Here is a 21,604-nt window from a genome sequence, read left to right on the forward strand (position 1 = left end):
AACTAAACTGCTTCTGAGTAGAGGAAATATACTACATAAATAATAGGTAGAAAGCCACACTTTGCAAGAAAATATGGATTACAAAAAGGAGAAGTAAATCCAATTCAAAGGGGTTAATGCTATGGTTTGAGACTGGAGAGAGGATTGTGTTCTGTATTCCAAGATTAGCTTTAAAAAAACAAACCCTGACATATGTATCAGTTTAAAGCATTTATGCCCTGCTCTTTTAGCCAAAAAGGCTTTCACAGAAGCTTGTACTATAGGAAAAATGACATTCTGTGTTCTCGGGTTTACAGTCTAAAATTTAAGACAAAACCCACAGGGAATAAGATGTGGAGGGAGGAGGGAAAATTAATTTGTGCTTCTAATATTTGGATGAATAGTAAAGCTAATTGTAAGTTAAAAGTGCCTAAAATGCTTTTTGGTGCCATGAATTTCAGGCAACTTTGCAGCACCCTTTGGGAACTGAAAACCTGAAGTATATAATTTCTTCTCTGCAGTGCATTCAATTAATTCCTGCAATGGACTGGGATAGTATGCAAACATTTGTGTACATAGCCAACAAACACTACAGTATTGCTCTAGATGAGCCATCCAGATAGATGTACCGCCTCCTCAGGGCTTCCCTTTTTCCTGCAGAATTAGCTGGAGGGAGTGACATCACATTGGGCTTTCCAGATGGATTATGTGAAGCCATAGCTCAATGTCATTTTCAATAGCCAAGCTTATAATTAAAGGTCAAATAGTCACTTCATCTGCAATCAATCAATAGAAGAAGTACTAATACCAAGTACTAATCAATCAATGGCAAGTACGCTAATAAAAGCCATGAATCAAATGTCTCCGTTTCGTGTGCTTGCATGTACTGTGCATGTATGTTGAAAAAGGCTGGGAGAGAATGAAGAGCAAAGATGCCTAAGGGGACTCTCAGGTGCGACATTTATCTTCACTAGAGAGAGTTTATATCCCTAATTATCTAGTCAAATGAAGTTACAAATTAAAGTGATTTCACAGGCAGTAAGTAAGACACTCCTATTTGAAAGAGAAGCAAAATTTCTATGAATAATACCAAAATATGTGAAAATAAATGATTAATAGTACAGATCTGACAAGTGTGTGTGTGCGCGTGTGTGCACATGTGTGTGTATACAAGCACACACAAGGAGAGAAGGGGAAACTCAGCTTGGCAATGCTATTTTTCAGACTATAATCCCCACTACTCCCCATGGTTTGGGGATTTGTGGAGCAGTGGTCCAAAAGTAACGTTTCCAGGCTCAGGTGCAAGCATACATATGCATGAGAGAAAGCAGTCTGCATCTTACAATGAGCCGAGAGGAAATGCAGGTATGTCAACTAGACCGTCCACAGAGCAAAACTCAACATATGGGAGGGAACCGTGTTTGTCTCCAAGTTGAGTGAGAGCTTCTCCATGGATCCAAGCAAAGGAAGTGGCAGATGGCCTCCTGAGCATGCTGCGTGTGGGAATTAGTTGGTTTCATAATACGGAGAGGGAGAAGTGCCTTACAAGCGTCTTCTCATGACTCTCTTATTACCACTTCTAAAGCTTCAAAGCTGTCATCTTTCCTCCTCCTCCGCTGGTGCTGTGCTGCTCTCCCCAGGGAATGGACGCAAGGCACCCTGTGGAGGCTTCACATGACAGAATGTGGAAAATCAGTTTAAGCTCCAAGTGAAACAGCTTTTGTTGCAGGAGGCCCCTAAGTGCTCTTGTTTGCTTAGTGGTGGTGGAGTTTTGAAGGCAGATAAAAATATTGTCGCAGCGGACTTAAAAGAAGGCCCTGAAGTTCACTGATGCCCTTAAATATTCAAACGCACAAGTGTTAAATGGGATCTCGCTTGCATCTCCTAAAACCTGCTCAGGTAAATTACAGTGGGATAACAGAACAGACAAGTTGTCATTCTCTATGAAGTCAACAGCGAAAGTCACACTGGTTTCTCAGGGAGAAAGATTTAGGAGCAGCTTACAGTTGATGAACAAACTGTTCATGAGTACTTCTGGCTTTAGTCAGAAACATCACTTCGATGCTGCCAGAGGCCTAACACAAAAATGTCATTTATACATCTTTGGAGTAATTTCTGAACTGCAGTTTTCTGCCTTATTTTATAGGGCTTACATTTTAGTTTTGGAAAGTGGTGAAGAGGAGGAAACTAATTGGAGTGGAACAAGATAAATGGGCAGCGTGTATATAAGCATATCAGAATTTCTCTGGCTTGTGACTGGAATATAAAAGGCTAAATGCCACCATTGGTCACACTTAGGAAAATTGTATGTTCTTATATACAATGTAATAAAGTTTCAATTTATTGATACATTTTAATATGAAACCTCCCTAAAACCTCAGAATATATAAAATACATTCACAGAAATAAGTAACTTTTATGAAAAGCAGGTGGGCTAAATAACAAAAACAAAGGCCCCTAGGCTTTCACTTTTCACTTGATAACTGATCTAGTAAGATTGACCAAGTCATCTTCCACTAATAGTCCCGTATGTACGCCTCTCCTAGCACCTTTGATGGCTATGACACTTTGGATAACCACTCCCCCCTATGATATCAACGTATCTAGGAAAAAAAGTTTGGACAGCATAATTTTGAGGTGATAAAGGTGGAGATAGCAGCAGAAATACATATGCTGTGTGAACCAGAAGCTTTCTGAATTCTCATATCTGAGTCTTGAAAGGCGGGTTATGTGAAAGAGCAAAAGTGCCTAACAATCAATTTGTCTAGTCACCTCTAACTTCTTACAGTACCTTGCTTTTAAGACTCAGATATGGCCATTCAGAAAGCTTCTGACTCATAAAGCCCCAGAACCAGGCTTTCTAGAAGTTTTCTAGAAGCATCGTGGGCACTTCAGCTTTTGTCATTTTCACTTTGGTGGAGGCTCGCCAGTCCAATGTCAGTGGGGTAACAAATCCATATTGGTTTTTAAATTAGACTTTCTTTAGATATATTCAGAATCTTCAACAGCCCCATCAAAACTATTCAAATCCTGAACCAAATTCACTGCTTGGTTGACTTGATCCTGATCAACCATCATTTCTCCACCCTTGTAGTTGTGTGATCTATTGGTCACGTTGCTACCACCACCACTATCCTCCTCCTCCTTTCTGGATGAGAGAGGGTCTTTTCATGGCAGCTGGCTGTCTCCTCTTCGAGGGTGGAAGGTAGTATTCATTGGAAGCATAGCAGTAACAACACTTTTCTCCTGTGTCAATTTGTGGTAGAGTTTGCAATGCCCAAGCCTAGACATCGATGGCTGGTGGGTACCATGCTAGCAAGGTAGTGAATCCACTTGGTTTTTCAGTCTTACTTTTCAGGAACTATCCAAGGCACTAGATCTATTCTGAAGATAGAGTTCAGCATCTTTGATCTATTCTGAAGATAGAGATAGCTTCTTTGACATCTGAATGAAAAGTCAAATGAGTTGGTATATCTGCCTTAATCAAATACACCCATCATTCCAATATGCAAGCCACCAACAGTTCCCACACTGTATTGTACACATCTCCCAGAATAAGTGTTATTGTAAGTGAATTTTGACTGAGTAGTTAAGTAAATATTTGAATAGTGGGCTACAAAAAATAAACATAGAGTCCAGAGACTTCTTGGGATAAATACATTGATATTTGATAAAACACTGATGTCTTTATTGATCTCTTTCTTTATGTTGTAAATGTTTTGTGTGTTATAGTTTTGAGCTATCATAATTTTGCTGTTTGACTGTGTTGTAATAACTTAGAACATAATCTGAAATGAACCACAAACTTTATCAATATTACATTAGAGAAACAGAACATCAAAAACAAAGAAAAATATCAAATCGCTTTCTCTAAAGAAGGAACAGATTAATGGCACTGCATTACAGTTGCTAAATTCCCAAAGGAGAAGGCTGTGTTGTCTCCCTCTTAAAAAACATTTACTTGCCCATTGCAAAAATGTTCTCATGACTATAGTAATATTAATGCTACACTTTTTTTTTTACTACATCTTGTGATATTGCTGAACTGATAAGAGAAACAGAAACGGAAAACCACTCTCATAAACAAGTGAAGGATGAGGAGCAATGCAATCAGACTGAAAGAATTAAACAGTCTCTCATGCAGACTTACCCAATGTTAGAGATTTATGTGTAGAACAGAAAATAATAGCCACTGTGTCTGCTGGTGTAAAACCGGAATTCTTCCTAGAAAAGATGAAAAGAATTGTAAAAGAACTCTACAACATTCTTCCTCAATGATCGAACATAACATTTTATGTACCACACTTAGTCTATGTGTATCTACTGTATTTTGATAAGTTTCCAAAACATAATACCCCCCCCCCCCACACACACACACACATTGACTTTTGCACAATTTTGATTAATAAAAAGGTTCACTTTAGGAGTCTAGTCACTGGGCATAAAATCATAATGGAAAATCAAATTAGAAAACCTCTTTGGGAATCTTTAGGTCTCCAGTAAAATACTAGAAGCTGACTACGGAATCATGCTGGAAGACCCAGAAATTCCTAAAGAGATGATCTGTCAAGTAAAAAAAAAAAAGCAACATTTTTATTCACAGTTTATCACTTTCACAGGGATCTTGCACCATAATACCAGAAAATATGAAGGTCTGACTGTAATTCACTCAACAGCTTTTGCTTTTTACCTGAATCCCATTCTGGGAGAGAGAGAGAGTATAAATCCAACAGACAAACAAATAAATAAATGATCTATCTGTCTATCTAAGTGTATAAATCGGACAAATAAATTATCTATCTGCCTGTCTCTTGGTTTTTTTCTCCATTATTGCAACACCATTTATGTATGCCTTCTGATTAGGAAAACTGAAATTCTAATTTCTAATGGAACGTAAGTTGATTTAGCCCTGAATGCTTATAAAAACATGTAAGTCTCCACATTAAAACCAATTAAAATAATAATAATCTGTAAACGTTCTTAAAATCAAATTATAAATAGTGCATTAATGTGACATTCATAACACTAGAAAAAAATATTTTTAGACTAAAGGAAATGTGGTGTTTCGGACTGTTGCACTGCTGCCCTACATTGAGCAGATGTATGTTCCCAGTTCAAATCAGCTTAGTCACACAATTAAGTTTCCTAATCATGCACCATGGAAGTGCTGTGATTGCATGTTGGAAGGGCAAATGAGAAGTTCGTAGGACAGAGAAAGACAGGGCTGGAATCAGATTTTAATGGGCCTTCAAGATGATGTCACTGTTGGCTTCTCCTGGCATCAACATACATCATCACTAAGCCCCCTCTCAGCTATACTGCTTCTATCTCAGTTCCCACTGGGCTCTACAACTGGTGTCACTGTTTCTTGTTGTTCCCTGCCCACTCACAATCCCTAGATAGGTTTACATGATAAGCTGAGACAGTACTCTTGCAACTTCATCAGATGGGCTACTTTGCCCGTTGTTTGCTGCTTGTTCTCCCCTTTCAGCACAGAGCCCATTATATGGCACATGTGTACTTCCGACCGGACTCTGTACCGAAAGAGGAGAGAAAGCGGCATAAGAGGGAAATGGGGGGAAACTGAGTGGTGATGCTTCCCCCCATGTGATTTGGATCAAGGTATGGTGAGCAATTCAGGGAATGACGGGTTCTCTACAGTCCCCAACAAGACCTCATGGATTTGCTATGATGTGTGGTGAATCCATTCGCCTTTGTGATGAGGTTCTTGGATGAGAGGAATTGGCAATTAGCTCTGATGCACAGTGAATGCCCACTATCTTAGATCTTTCCTCCTAAAAATACAGTGTGTAATGCTGAGCATTCCATTTTTGGTGTGAGCTGGTACACAGAATGGAGTCAACTGAGTTCCATTCCCATGCATCCAAAAGCAATGTTGCCTGACTCCTTTGTAAATGGAGAACACCACCTTCTGTAAGATGGCATCCACTATTTGCAGAATGCAGGGAAGGGAAAGAGATGGATAGCTAGCAGTGGCAACAACAAATAATTGGCAGTGGCCTAGGCAATGCTGGGAAAGGTCTCCAATGATAGGGTAATCAGAGTTTATGATGGCCTAGCTGCCTGAGATACTAACTAGTGCTGGGCTGACAGAAATTTTCCAGTCTTTGTAAACACAGGAAAAACTGCATCTTCACGCTACATCCTTACTCCCAGGCCAAAGAACTCCAGTGTTGTCCCACATATTCATAAGTACAGTATATGCATGTCCTGCATATACAGTATCAAGAGAACTTTTTTAAAAAAGTTCTCAGAAGGGGAAATAATCTGTTGATGAAAAGCAGGTGCAGGAATACTGATAAGAGCAGGTGCCAGATGGGAACAAAAAGGAAAAGATAGAGATGAGGCATGAATTGGGAGAAAATAGCCTGAAAAAAAGCCTATGCACACGCTCAATGTGCTGACTACAAAATTGAGCAGCGTCTCCGTTTTGTGGGGCACTTTCTCCTGTTGTTCACCCAGCAGGGTGATTTGAATATTTCTTTGAATCAAATAAACCTGTTGAACAGACTCCTTGTTTTCAGCGTTTTGTTAGATAAAGGGACTCTGGAGGTTTTTGGGCTATTTGATAATACATGGCAGCATGTCCCAACACTCCAATCTTTGCCAAAGATCTAATCGTGAACCCCAGAATCCAATGACAAAAGAATCTAGATTTGCTTCCCCACTGATTCCTATTATAGCCCTCTATGGCAGAAAGAAAATGCTGGAGGGAGTATCCCAGCTGACTGGACCAGGTTTTTAAAGTGCAAAAATCACTATTTCTGATGGAACCATAACTCTAAGGAATGTACACCACTGGGCTTTGATGTTTATTCTTAGCAGGATATGTCTTTCCAAATTAGATTGCTCAGTATGGGCTCTACATGATGTGTAACGTGGAGCTGCAATGCTACCTGAATGAAACAGCGAAGTTCTCTGAAAATAAAGATAATGGGGAGTTGTTTGGCCATGTTCCAGAAGCATTCTCTCCTGACATTTCACCCACATCTATGGCAGGAATCCTCAGAGGTTGAAGGGTCTGTTGGAAACTAAGTAAGTGAGGTTTATATATGATAACAGTAACGACAACAACAACAACAACAACAATAATCTTTATTTATATACCACCTTATCTCCCCAAGAGGACTCAGGGCGATTTCCAACATAAGCAAAACATTCAATTGCCAATAGGAAACCAGACAACAAAAGTAAACACCAAAAAACAAAAACATACAATCTTGCTAAAACAACCACAAACATTAAAAATCCAGTTTCAGTCTACTCCATCGGATGGGTTCAAAATACCAATGTCCAGAATTTCAGAATCGACATGGTGAACTATAAAAGGCTAGGTAAAGTCTATCTGTGGGATGCCCAGGGTGGCAGAAAGAACTCTGGTCTGCTTGAGGCATGTGTGAATGTTCCAATTTGCCATCTTGATTAGCATTTAATGGCCTTGCTAACACCTCCCAACAAAGGATTCCCTCAGGCAGCAAATAGTCAGGCCTTGAAACTGCAAAGCCATTAAATCAAGGTGGCAAATTGGAACATTCACATATGCCTCAAGCAGACAAGTGTTTATTCTCCCACCCTGAACATGCCACATATAAATAAATCTTACTTCGTTTCCACCAGACCCCTCAACCTCTGAGGATGCCTGTCATAGATATGGGCAAAACGTCAGGAGAGAATGCTTCTAGAACATGGCCATACAGCCTGGAAAACTCACAGCAACCCAGTGATTTTAGCTATGAAAGCCTTTGACAACATAATGTGGGGTGTTTATACCAATATATTATTAGTATATGCCGGATAGTAAAAAAAAACAAAAACCCGTGGAAATTCTGCCAGTCTTTGGCTAGATTTACCATTCTGCTCTCAGTACTCTGACAGCATACATTTCCTTTTATACCTTATCTAGAACAGGAACGCCAATGTGGTTTGAATGAGGTGGAGATACTTAATTATGCCCCATTACAGTATCATTTCTACAGTTACTCTTATTGTGTAGTGAATTCCAGGTAGAAATGATTATTAATTAAAATACTTTATAGACGCCCTGTGGAATCATAGTGCAACACTCAAACCTCTGTGTCATGTTGGCTCCATTAACAGAGGACATGGACTCACAGATCACTTTAAATGTTGTACACAGCTGCTATATAACTAAGGAGAAAAGTGGTGAATGAGTAATATGACTCTGGCTATATTTAATTACTGTTTTATGTGTATCTGTTCAGTAAAATTTACATTCTAAATTTAAGTAAATTGAGGAGGTACACCAGTTAGGGTTACACCCTTGCTCACACACACACACACACACACACACACACACACATATTCTGTTCTGTATCTAAAATAAATCTATTCTAATTCTGAAGAATGAGTGGCACAAGAAGGGTGAATTCCCCCTGCCTGTGTTTTGTACCTAACGAGGTATTCTATTTTGTCACAGAGAGAACTTTTACTGCTGTTACATACCTTGTAGAAAAGAAGAACGTTAACAGCATGAATCCCAGCTGAATCGAAAATACTGAAAAGTTAATCAGTTTGAGAAATGTGAATGTGTAACAGGAGACGACCCATACAAATGTGAAATTTAAAATACATATCAATCTTTCCCATAGGAAAAAAGCACATATTTTATAATGTATCATGAGATATATTAATGTTTACCTACTATTTATTTATGTAGTTATTCATTCATTCAATTTCAGTTGTGAATATAATGATCAGGCAAGTGATATAGTTCAGCTCGGCTATTCATGTGCCCATAGCATTAAAAACCATCAAATTATTCTCACACATAAATACTAATCTCAGAATAGGAAAAATTATGCAGGAACTAGAAATCCTTTATACTCTATAAAAATGACTTCATGAGGAACATGTGATAACGTAAGTTGGACTTTTATGGATTGTAGCATCTTGAAAAATATGATTTTTCCCACCTAATAATAATTCACAACTAGGAAACCTACACCAGTGAATAAACTGTGGCCAAATGTTTGGTAAAATCTATGGTCTAAATCCAATTGGTACTGGACTAAAATGCACTCACTTAATCAATGGGACTTACAAGTCTACACAGAATTTAATTGGCTTTAGGTCTATATTGCTCCAGGAGATTGCATGCCATTTTAAGGCTTATGGTCAGAAGATAACATTTGCTTTGTTACTTCTTGCAAAAGGTAAAGGACTAACTGAAGTACAATAGGATTTAAAACCGACACTTCCTGTGTCAATAACTTCATCCTCGTAGCAAAGAATTCAAAGGGAACTCTCCCAACACTATCATAATAGATTGATTATGCTTTAGAATTTATTCCTTGGTTTCTTTTTTCCCCATTCTTCTTACAAAGAACTGCTATATTCTGGTAACCCCACTATCTTGAAAAGGACATTTAAGTCATGAAAAAAACACAGAGCATTTTTAATGTTAATGCAACTCTTGGCAGCACCGGCTTCCCATTAGAGCTTAGAAAGTTACTTATAAAGATAATGTCTAAAATAACATGCTGAAGCCACGCAGAACTGAGCAGTGACAACACAGTGGTCTGGAAACCCTGGTATCAGTTGTTGTTGTGGCTGCTATATTTATTTATATGCCATTTTTCTTTCTTAACAGAGACTCAGAGTTTTGTGATTGCCAGACAGAGGTCTTGGAGATCTGCCACCTTGTAAATGGCACAACCAATAAAACTGGGAATATCAATAATGAGCACAAGGATGCTTCTCCATCAGGCAACACATCGTATGTAATAGCTGAATCTCATTCTATTGGGACATTATTGATATATTAAGACTCAATGTTTTAAAAAGTGTTACCGTATATACTCGAGTATAAGCTGAACCAAATAGAAACCAAGGTACCTAAAACTGGGAAAACTTATTGAGTCGAGTATAAGCCGAGGGTGGGAAATGCGGCAGCTACTGGTAAATTTCAAAATAAAAATAGATATCAGTAAAATTACATTAATTGGGGCATTAGTAGGTTGAATGTTTTTGAATGTTCACTGCATTTCAAAGAAAAACAGTAAACTAGATCTGTAAGTGGAAAAGTAGGGTCAACAAAAACAACATGGTATCAATAATAACTTTAATAATAATAATAATAATAATAATAATAATAATAATAATAATAATAATAATACTTCATTTGTATCCTGCCCTATCTCCCCATGGGGACTCAGGCCGGCTTCCAACATAGTAACAGGCAAACATTCAATGCCTATATAAACAATGCAGAGCTAGATATATATCTATAATTATATATACTAATTTGACATATGCATTTTCCCCTGAAACGTTTGCAAATCCTCTTTACGAGATGTGCATATCTCTCCTATGTGTGCATTTCCCCTGTAATATTTGTAAGCCCTATATAGCTATATTAATATCTATTGAGACATGTGTTTATTTGTGTGTGCATTTCCCCCTGTAAAATTTGCAAGCCCTATATCTATATTCATATCTATCTATCTATCTATCTAGATATCTCTCTCTAGATAGATGTTATATTTATATAGGATTTGTAAAGACTTGTAAATTTATATATATATACACACACACATATACACAGATATACAGATATATAGGTACCTCTATAAATATCAATATTTATATCTATATAGGATTTGCAGAGACTTGAAAACATGTGAGAGGGAAATTTATATATAAAAATAACATATACATATATATACAGATATACAGGTACTTAGACATCTCTAGATATCTATATGTATATAGGATTTACAAAGACCTGCAAACACATGAGAGGAAAATTCATATATAAAATTAATGTAGATAGATAGATAGATAGATAGATAGATAGATAGATAGATAGATAGGGATTGCAAAGGCTTGCAGGGGAAAATGCCTATATATCTCTAGGAGATATTAACATATATTTCAGGGGGAAATGCTTTTATAAGATTAACGGTTATACAGTTTACAAAGACTTCAGGAGAAACATGCATATATAGAAATATATTTATAGATTTATAGGGCTTGCAAAGGCCAGTGAACACTTCCAAGGGAACAAAAATGCACATATAATGTTAATACAGAAAAAAGCCAGGAAATTGGGTGGGTTTGAAAGAGAGCCATACAAACAAGGAGAACATGAAATATATCTTCTTTCCCTCCTTCCCTCCCTTTTGACTGGAAAAGAAAATGTACTGTTAAGAGAGGGGGAAAGGAGAGAAAAATATATCATATATTTCAAGCAATGGCTTTCAGGATCCACTGCCCAGCTTGATTCCATTATAAGCTGAGGGAGGCTTTTTCAGCTCAAAAAAAGGGGCTTATCTTAGAGTATATATGATAATTCTTCCATATTTTAAAAATGCATTCAGCAATACAGACTGCACAGTATTGCTGTAGAATCACAATTCGTTGCATGTAAGATTGCAGGTGTAAGACAACAAGTTCAGTAGCAACATGTCAAGGCTTTATAGGATCTCACCAATTGAATAGGAATACACTTCTCTTTTGAGTAACACCCCAGCAGCTTAAAGGAATGACAAAGTTTAATCTGTACTTACTTATGAAAACTATTATAATCAGGCTAAATTTATCAAGGTCAATATTTGGATTGGAGAATGTATCGCAGAAAGTTGTATAGATGATCATGAGGAGCACGCAGCTGCTGATAGCACCAAATGGAGGCTTCTTTCTCTCAAGCCATTCCTTGATGTATCTTCGGACAATCTGAAACACAAGGAGAGAAAAAAAAAGAGAAGGAATCAACAGGTTGCCTCTTTTCAACACACACACGAAGCTAAGTTAGGCATCACAAAATGAATCTGACAGCGGAAAGACATAAAGAGAAGAGAATAATTTGGATGACGGCCACAGTGGATTTCAAAGCTTCCCTGCCACATAACTCTTCTTCTGGGGAATTTAACATTTGTAGTGCAACTTCCACTGGGTGTCCATAATGAGAGTATATTTTCAAGTACATTCAAATCTGTCCTTAATCATGCCAAATGTTCTTTGCTAGCTGTCACTGAGACATGCCCATTAAGCCTCCCCAAAGTTTATCTCCTCTGCTGATACTAATGGATGTATGTAATTATCACAGTCCCCTTTGCATCAACAGACAATTCCAAGTGTAACTTTGGGAATCTTAAAAATCTGACATCTTCAGGAATTTCATGTGAGCAGATAATCGAAAGTGATCCATGGAACATTTAAATATTTAAATAGCTAGCGATGCACCAGAAGTTTTTAATTAAATTATAACTCATGCTTGAAAAGCAAAAGTGCATGTGTTGTGGGAGCTTAAATAATTCAGAGTCTGAAGATCTAGAGTTTTTTGTAAATCCAAAGACAAATGCCAGTTGCATGCTTCTGGAACACTAGAAATAGCATAAGAAAATGAGCAAGTCTATATAGTTTGATATATGTTTTCACGTTCAGGAATCTGAAAATGAAGTCAGTTTTTAATTCATTTTACTCTATTTTTAGGTGAAGAATAAATACAAAAATGCTTTAGTTTATGCTAATTCCCAGAATATTCCCAGGAACACAGCACTGATTCTTGTGACAGCCATTAGGATTTGATATCTTCAGCATAATACTTTTCTATGCTGACTTGAGTGGGTTGAACATCATGAGACCAAATCTTGGAAAGGGTACTTTTTTGGATTACAACTCCCAGATTCTTCCAGTTATCATGGCCAGAGTTGTAATCCAAAAAGGAGGCTTTTCCAAGCTCTCTACTAAATGGTTTCAGAAGATGCTACTGAAGAATTATTCCCAATAATAATTATTGACCTAGTCTAATGATAGTTAACATCCACACACAACTATAGTTCTAGAGAGGCATTCAGAATTTGAGAATGGTAAACACACAAGGTTGAGAAAGCATGCTACGGTACTTTTGCCTCTTTAAAGTGTTTATCACCCTCTACATGTGGGATCTGACTTTCTCAAGGGGGAGACTTCCTATATCCACGGAGACTCCATCTCATTTGGATCTTGAGAAACTCGTGTTTATTTTGTGCCAACAGTATTCATGCATAAAGGAGGCTTCCTTTCTCAGAAATTTGCTCTCCTTGTAAAGATGGAATGAAAATAATATGCTACCTTTCATGTGTTAGTATATGTGCATTTGAATGGTTGCATATTGCTTATATATAAACTCAATCAAGGGGCTGCAGTTCAGTGTCACTGGCATGCTACTCGTATTCAGTTTCATTCTGTGTCTGGTCTGCCACAGTTCTTTATGAATGATGATTTGAAATCAGAAATGAACGATAAGAAAGTAAGCACCATGCAGATGTGGAGTCCCCTCCTCATCTTAATAAGGTTCAACACATGTGTTCCTGATAGGGTCACATTGTAGAGAAAACCTACAGCTTGGATGTGTTCCTGAATTTGTCACTGATCTTCTCAGATATGGAGGTTACTTATGCCCAAAAACACTATCATCTATCCTTTTCTGGAAGTTCCTAAGACCTCATCTCATAAATGCATTCTCAGATGGATCACTGTAAGGCACACTGGGTTGCCCCGATGACAGTTTAAATCAGGCATGAGTAAACTTCGGCCCTACCGGCTGTTAGGAATTGTGGGAGTAGGAAGTCCAAAACACCTGGAGGGCTGAAGTTTGCCCATGCCTGGTCTAGATGCTGCAAGTAGCCCAGAACTGTGCTTCCTAACTCTTAAGGTGAGGTAATCCCAGATTTTGCTTGGGATAAATTTAAGCGTTTTGGTTCCACCTTAGAAACACTAAACCATTAGAGCAGAATTTCTCAACCTGGGGGTTGGGACACCTGGAGGGGGGTAGTGAGGGGTGTCAGATGGGGTTGCCAAAGACCATCAGAAAACATATTTCTGATGGTCTTAGAACCCCTTTGGCAGAGAAAGCCGAAGATCCTTCCGCCTGACTTTCTCTTCAAGGTCTATTGCCCCCAAACTTCACCAATGTTCACATTTGGGCATATTGAGTATTTGTGCAAAGTTTGGTCCAGATCCATCATTGTTTGAGTCCACAGTGCTCTCTGGTTGTAAGTGAACTACAACTCCAAAACTAAAGGTCAATGCCCACCAAACCCTTCCAGTATTTTCTGTTGTCATGGGAGCTCTGTGTACCAAGTTTGGTTCAATTCCATCATTGGTGGAGTTCAGAATGTTCTCTGATTGTAGGTGAACTATAAATCCCAGCAACTACAACTCTCAAATGACAAAATCAACCCCCCCACAACCCCACCAGTACTCAAAAGTTGGGTATTTGTGCCAAACTTGGTGCAGTGAATGAAAATACATCCTGCATATCAGATATTTACATTACGATTCATAACAGTAGCAAAAATTTTTGTTGCTACTTGATAACTGTAATTTTGCTATGGTTTATAGTTTAGGGTCACCACAACATAATGAACTGTATTAATGGATCGTGGCATTAGGAAGGCTGAGAACCAATGCACCCGAAAATATTTACACCAGTATGTTTCCCACTCCATGCATAAAATGGAGCTTTTAGATGATACCTTTGTCAACTTTCAAGGTTATCTTTTGCTACATTGTGATTTATTCACTGGTGGCGCCACTATTACAGAATTTCCTGGAAAATATGAAAAATCAGATTCCCTCTAGTGGAATATGTATGAATGAAATCTTTATTTACTACCAAACCTTCTGGGGCATCAGAGTTCGCTGAGTTGTAAACAGCCAATTTAAAAGACAGTGGTTTCCAGCATTGTGAGTTTAAACTTTTGATATCATTTTATGATCTTTTAATTTTTTAAAAGTTGCTTGAAAAGTTTTATGAGCAGACGAACCCGTTTTAAACAGCTCTATTTAAAGAGCGGATTATTTGCAAGTATTTTTAAATTTAGAAGAGCATATCTAACTGGAAAGAAATGATACAAGCCATGATTTGCATTAATTTTTTAATCATAACGTTACAAGACTTCTCAGGAGATGGCCCAACAGTTTGTATTACTGTGGTGTTTTAGAAGTAACACTGCAATTTCATGCTAGATACTAATCTGAGGGTGCTAGAGATGCCATGTTACTTCCCAATAATGACACCATTAATGATAAATTATTGCCAGGAGAGGCTCAAATTAAATCATCTCACATTAGCTGCCCATGAACAAAATTAAAACAACTTTATGAGATTTTCAAGTTGTCTCAGCCAGGACTAGCAGTTTTTTTTCACTGATTTAGTCCAAATCAATGTATAATCGGCAAATACAATTGCTCTGAACAGAATTAACTCAAAATTATTTCTATGGCTAGTAGTTGTAAATAATGTGTGCGGTTGTCATTATTCCTGGGGGGAGAAGGGGGGGGGGAGTTGGGAAGAACATGACTTTTTAGAAATATGCATATGCTGTCTTTTAACATTGTGGGTGTTCACTTAATAAATAGCATTTCACCTTCTACAATGATGCATAAAAGGTTATGCCAGCTTTTATATAATTTAGCCAGTGTGTGTTATAGAAACTATTTAAAGTATTCATACTTACATTCTCAAAACAGAGAACATTTCTAATTCCATGCTCTGTAAAGCTCCAGGGGAAAATAAAGGGTTTATTTGAATGTGTCACCTCTTCATCACTCAACATGAAGTAGAAGTATTTCAGCATTGAAATAACTACCGTGTTTTCCCGAAAATAAGACCTCCCCAAAGAATAAGACCTAGCAGGGGTTTGGGGGGATTGCCAAATATAAGGCCTCCCCTGAAAGTAAGACCTAGCAACTAAGGCTGCAGCAGAGTTCCATTGGGAAGCATGGCTGCAGGGCTAAAGCAGCACTCATTCATACACACCGGAGGGAGGGAGGGAAAGTGCTTGCTTTCTGTGCCTCCCTCCCTGCCTTGCCCTGCCTTGCCTTGCCTGTCCACCAGCCGAGGCTTGAAAAACCTTCCGTGGCTGCTGCTGCGCTGCCGTTTCTTCCTTCTCCGTCCTGGCCATGCTGGCCATGCTGCCTTGCTTCCCAGAGGCTTCTGATTGGCTCGAGCCAGGGCAAGGGAGGGTGGGAGGGAAGGAAGAGGGCTTTCGTCCTGCTGCTTTTGCTCCTTAAAGGTACAGGATGCATTGGGATTCTCCTCTCATCTTCTTATCCTATGCCATGAAACTGATTATTTTATACTATTATTCTATTGCCATATTATTATCATCATATTCTGTTGCTATTATTATATCCCATTATTATATTATCCTATTAATATATTTTAAATCATTATATTATATTTTTCTATTATTATTATTATATCATTATATTATTATTATATTATTATTCTATTATATTTTCATATTATTATATTATTATTCTGTTATTATTAAATTCCATTTTATATTACCCTATTAATATATTTTATATCATTATATTCTATACTATTATTCTATTATATTATCATATTATTATTTTATTATTATTAGCATATTCTGTTATTATTATTATATTCCATTTTATATTATCCTATTAATATATTTTATATCATTCTATTCCATTCTATTATTCTATTATATTATCCTATTATTATTATATTATTATGCTATTCTGTTATTATATCCCATTATTATATTATCCTATTAATACCATATTATTATCATTTTCTGTTATTATTATATCCTATATTATATTATCTCATTAATATATTGTATATCATTATATTATTATTATATTATCATATTATTATTATAGTATATTATATTATTCATCATTCATGACTACATTGAAACTAGAATAGAGAGAAATCAGCGTGGAAACCTTGTGAAACCTAAATTGCAAGAGGTACCATAGATTGTTGTACATGTAAATAATGGTAGTAACAAGAAATTCTTGATAGGATTCATAGTTTGTCTGGTTATGTTGGTTTGTGATGACAACTACTTTACAGTATATAATAAATGTTCATTTTGTTGTTCAACAATAAATGTGAGCTCTTCTTCATGGAAAAATAAGACATCCCCTGAAAATAAGACCTAGTGCATCTTTGGGAGCAAAAATTAATATAAGACCCTGTCTTATTTTCGGGGAAACAGGGTATATATTTTTTTGCTACTGATGCTGTTTCTGGGAGAAAAGTACTGGATTATTGATAATTCTTTCCGGAGGGAGATCTTAAGGGTTGAAATGTCCCATTTTGTCAAAGATGGGGATTACACAGGATGGAAAAATGGTTGTTGAAGTGAAATCAGAGCACTACAAGTGTTGTGGAAAAGGGATACTATGGCCAGGAGTGTCTTTGCGTAGCTTTGGTTGATGTTCTGTCTGCACTGCTTCCTATGAAGGTCAGATCTGGCCATAATGGCTCATGCCTTAATTATCTTCCTGTTGGGATTACCAGAATGCTCGCTGCAGGGCCTGCCCTTGAAATTTTTTCAGAAGCACCAGCTAATGCAAAATACATCAGTCAGGCTGTTGCCAGGTGTCAACTTTGGAGACCACATATGACTGGGTTTGTACTAATGGCATTGGTTTCCAATCTGCATCTAATCTGAACTAAAGACTGGTTTCAATACACAAAGTCTTAAGCAGTTTGGGGCCAGGATATCATTCCTCTCATATATGAACCTGCCTCAAGTATGAAATCTTCAGCTGCATGTCCCATCATGTCAATAATACTGAAAACAGGGTAAATACAGGAGACAGGGCTTATTTTGCAGTGCCACCACAGCTGTAGTAATCCCTTCCAATGAAATTAGGCTTGGTCAAGTCATGACTGTATTCTTTTAATTGGTCTTCGACACTTAAAACCAGGGGTTGATTTTCTGACTATTTCAATTCTCTGTGTTTATAAAGTTGTTTCAATGTCTCATTGTACATCATCTCAGGAGTCATGTTGGGCTGAGAGGCAATAACCAAATAATTATAATAACTAACAAACAAAGATAGCAGAAGCTTCTTAGAAAATTCACTGGATTATTTAGTTATAAACAAAAGCATTCAGTATAGATCTTCATACATATTCTTCTCAGTTCTTAAGCTTGTATAGTAGGCTGGTATTATCATCCCACATTGAAAATGGGGGTGAGGGTTTAGGTCATTTTATAGCGCATGGACAAATTCAGATTGAACGGGAGACACTTACAACTATCTGCCATAGCAGTTCTCTGAAAGAAAGAGCTCTTAGGCTTCTTCTATTTTTAAGGGGTGGAGATACAGACTCCCATCCGAATTAAGTAAACCAAATTGTTCAAATCTGCTCCGATTGCTCTTTCAGGCAAAAGAGACAAGAAAGAAGAAAGCAGACTTCTCCATTACCAAATTTGGGTCCAGCTGTCTCTGTTTTCCCTTTCCTTCACCCATCATGTACTCCACATACTGTGAGTGCAAAGCTATGCCTATGCTGTACACTCCTGCAGCAAGGAAAGGCCGGGTGTGTGGTCAGCTATACAAAGGCATCTGAGGCCACCAAGCGAGGGAGTGTTAAGATTGCTGCATTTATGTATTATGGATGTAACTGCATTATTTATATGCCACCTTTCCAACAAGTTGATTCAAAAAGGACATTCCATCTACCTGTTTCTACCTGAGAGCTTAGCTTCACTTTACATGGAAACACAGAATTGAAGCATCATAAGCCTTATATTTGAGGGAAAAATTAGTTCAGGAGGAGACGTTCTAGAGAACAGAAACGGTTGAGGGGGTCATCAGACCTTTCTTTATTTTGTATAGTCCCCTTGTGACTATTTCAGTCCCCTGAAATAAAAGGCCAACACAGAGACATACACAACATGCAGCAAAGACCTTTTGATTTTCTGGATGTAAAGTTATCTTTACTGAACCGAAAGCTTGTTTTATTGGTAAGCCTGCAATACTGTCTACTTATATTAAAATTACAGCAGTACAGATAACTGCACTGGTGGTTTCGGTAGTAGGATAAAATAAACATGCACACACAGCTGTTGACATTACAGATATAACCGTTAGGCCCACAGCATATAGAAATGATACTATAGTGCATCCTTTATCTAGTCACAACTACATAAGCGTTAAAACATGTACAGTGTTCCCTCACTACTTCGCGATTCACTTTTCGCGGATTCGCTATTTTGCGGTTTTTCAATAGACTCTAAAAGAGTATTATAAATCATAAAAAATACAATTTACAGCCTAAGGAAGGGAGGGATGAGAAGCCAAAGGGAGAGAAAAGAAGCCCAAGCGGCAACGGGGGGAGAAGGAGGTGATTTATCAGCACACAATTGTTTGATAAAGACTTAAAATAGTGTATAACTACTAAAATAATGTATAAATATTAAAATAAATATAGTATCCCTACTTTGCGGATTTTCACTTATTGCGGGTGGTCCTGGAACCTAACCCCAGCGATAAGTGAGGGAACACTGTACAAGAGAACACTGGCGTATGTGTATTTCAGCTATTTTTTAAAAAGGTTTATTTGAAAACACAGATGGAGAGATTTCTCTGATGGTCTGACGTGGTACTCTATACTTATGTAGTTCTGAGTGTGAGGACTGTAGAATACTATGTTATTACATATGTATATTAATTGATTTTAGTAATAATCCAACATGATGGAGGGACAGTTTGAATTCAGTCTAGAATACTTCCATGAGAAAACTTCCAATTCTCTTTTCTCCATAAAATATCAGGTTGTTCCTACAAAACAAATGCTGACTCTATAAACAGAGCAGTGGTTCTCAACCTGTGAGTCCCCAGATGTTTTGGCCTTCGACTCCCAGAAATCCCAACAACTGGTAAACTTCTGGAGTTTCTGGGAGTTGTAGGCCAAAAACACCGGGGGACCCCAGGTTGAGAACCACTGGACTAAGGCCAGGACCCATGGACCTCCTTTGGTGTATGCAAGCACCTTCTCTTGTATACCAAGGCTTTCTGAAAACCTATGTATGTTACACTGGATAGAGAGTTGTAGGCCAAAACATCTGGGAACTCACAGGTTGAGAACCACTGAAATAGAGGTTCATGGAAGTCATAGAAATTCAGCTACAATGATAAATGGATTTAATGGCAGCATAGAGCTGGATAGCCTAGAAGGTTTCTGGGTTTGTTAGATTATAGGCCTTGCAAAGATCTGGCTTTATAACTACAGTCAGTATTCCACATTCACTGGAGTTTGAGGGCAGGATCCCAGCCAAAGTGGAATAAACACAATTTTAAAAACAACCCCCCCACAACTTGCCAGTATCTGAACACAGAATCAAGCTGGAGGTTCTACAAATGCTTGAGAAATGTTCTCTCTGAAAACCTCTAGGTCCTCCAGCACAACTCTATGACAGAAGGTGACCACAGAGTCATGTTGGAGGATCCAGAGCAGTGGTTCCCAACCTTTGGGCTTCCAGGTGTTTTGGACTTCATCTCATAGAAATCCCAGCCATCTTACCAGCTGTTAGGAACTGGGAACACCTGGAGGCCCAAGGGTTGGGAATCACTGATCTAGAGATTCCAAATCTGCGAAGAATAATACAAAATTCTTAATTTTGTCTCCCAACCTGCCTCTATGGTTATATGAGGTCAACTTATAAATGAGTACATACAGTACTATAACTGAAAATAGTATATATTATAGCCATGTCTTTTTATCAATTATAATTCACATTAGGAATAATTGTGACACACAGCAGAATGCCCTTGTCTACTTGGCTTTAGCTGAGAAGTACCATGCTTTTGCCCATTGCTGAAAATCACTGAATAATTTGAGGACAATTTTAAAGCCTTAGTTTCCTTAACGTTAAAAATGCTGCAATAGAACACCACAAAGAAAATCTTTTATGACAGTTTTAGGGTGCACTACATTATATTTTTCTTTGTTTACCTTCCTATCGAGAATTCATCTGCCTGTAGTTAAAGTCAAGTGTCAGATAAGAGTGAACTATGGCATGCATGCTGTTAATCTGTCATCTCAATTTTTTCAAACAGCTTTTCAGCAGTGTTGGTCTCCCAGAAGATTACTGCTTCTTCCTGAAATTCAGCTGAAGTTTAGCAATAAACAGGACCACTTTTATACGGATTAAAGTTATAAATATATCTGAGTCAAAAACGTTTCTTAAGAATAGCTGTGCTTTTATTTTCTTTTAAGTGTCAAATTGTAGCTCAGTTTGAGTATCCAAGTGGTTCACAACCTTTGGTTCTCCAGGTGTTTTGGACTTGACTCAAAGAAACCACAGTCAGAATAGTCTATGTCCAGGGCTTCTGTAAGTGGAGGTCCAAATGTTAAGAATCACAGATGCAGAGGGTGAGTGCCAGGCTTGTTGTCCCATCTATTCAGTCTTGGATCTACCATTCCTCTTTTCCTTCAGCTGACATTTTCGAGAAGGTCTCAAATTCGGGCCAAGATGTAATTGCATAAGGTAAAGATAACGGTTTCCCCTGACGTTAAGTCCAGTCATGTCTGACTCTGGGGGTTGGTGCTCATCTCCATTTCTAAGCCGAGGATCCGGCATTGTCGGTAGACACCTCCAAGGTCATTTGTCCAGCATGACTGCATGGAGCGTCGTTACCTTCCCACTGGAGCGGTACCTATTGATCTACCTACATTGGCATGTTTTTGAACTGCTAGGTTGGCAGAAGCTGGAGCTAACAGCGGGCGCTTACTCCCGGGATTTGAACTTGCGACCTTTCGGTCTGCAAGTTCAGCAGCTCAGTGCTTTAACACACTTCGCCACCAGGGCTCTGCATA

The 21,604-nt window shown here is 37.9% G+C and overlaps 1 protein-coding gene across 4 annotated transcripts in view; it reads right to left on the reverse strand.

Moving 5' to 3' along the window:
• The window catches only part of slc10a7 (solute carrier family 10 member 7), a 183,403-nt gene that overhangs the window by 17,861 nt on the left and 143,938 nt on the right, over positions 1 to 21,604 (reverse strand). For 3 of the 4 annotated variants that reach the window (XM_062980930.1, XM_062980929.1, XM_016994091.2), the window contains 3 exons: positions 11,529 to 11,694; positions 8,464 to 8,515; positions 4,130 to 4,203 (listed from right to left, as the gene is read on the reverse strand). In XM_062980930.1, coding sequence (XP_062837000.1) covers positions 4,130 to 4,203; positions 8,464 to 8,515; positions 11,529 to 11,694 — 292 coding nt within the window. Of the gene's footprint in view, positions 1 to 4,129; positions 4,204 to 8,463; positions 8,516 to 11,528; positions 11,695 to 21,604 lie in introns of those variants that run through there. The other variant, XR_010006281.1, reaches the window with a different exon arrangement.

Source organism: Anolis carolinensis, chromosome 5, assembly GCF_035594765.1.
Source record: "Anolis carolinensis isolate JA03-04 chromosome 5, rAnoCar3.1.pri, whole genome shotgun sequence".
Taxonomy (NCBI): Eukaryota; Metazoa; Chordata; class Lepidosauria; order Squamata; family Dactyloidae; genus Anolis; species Anolis carolinensis.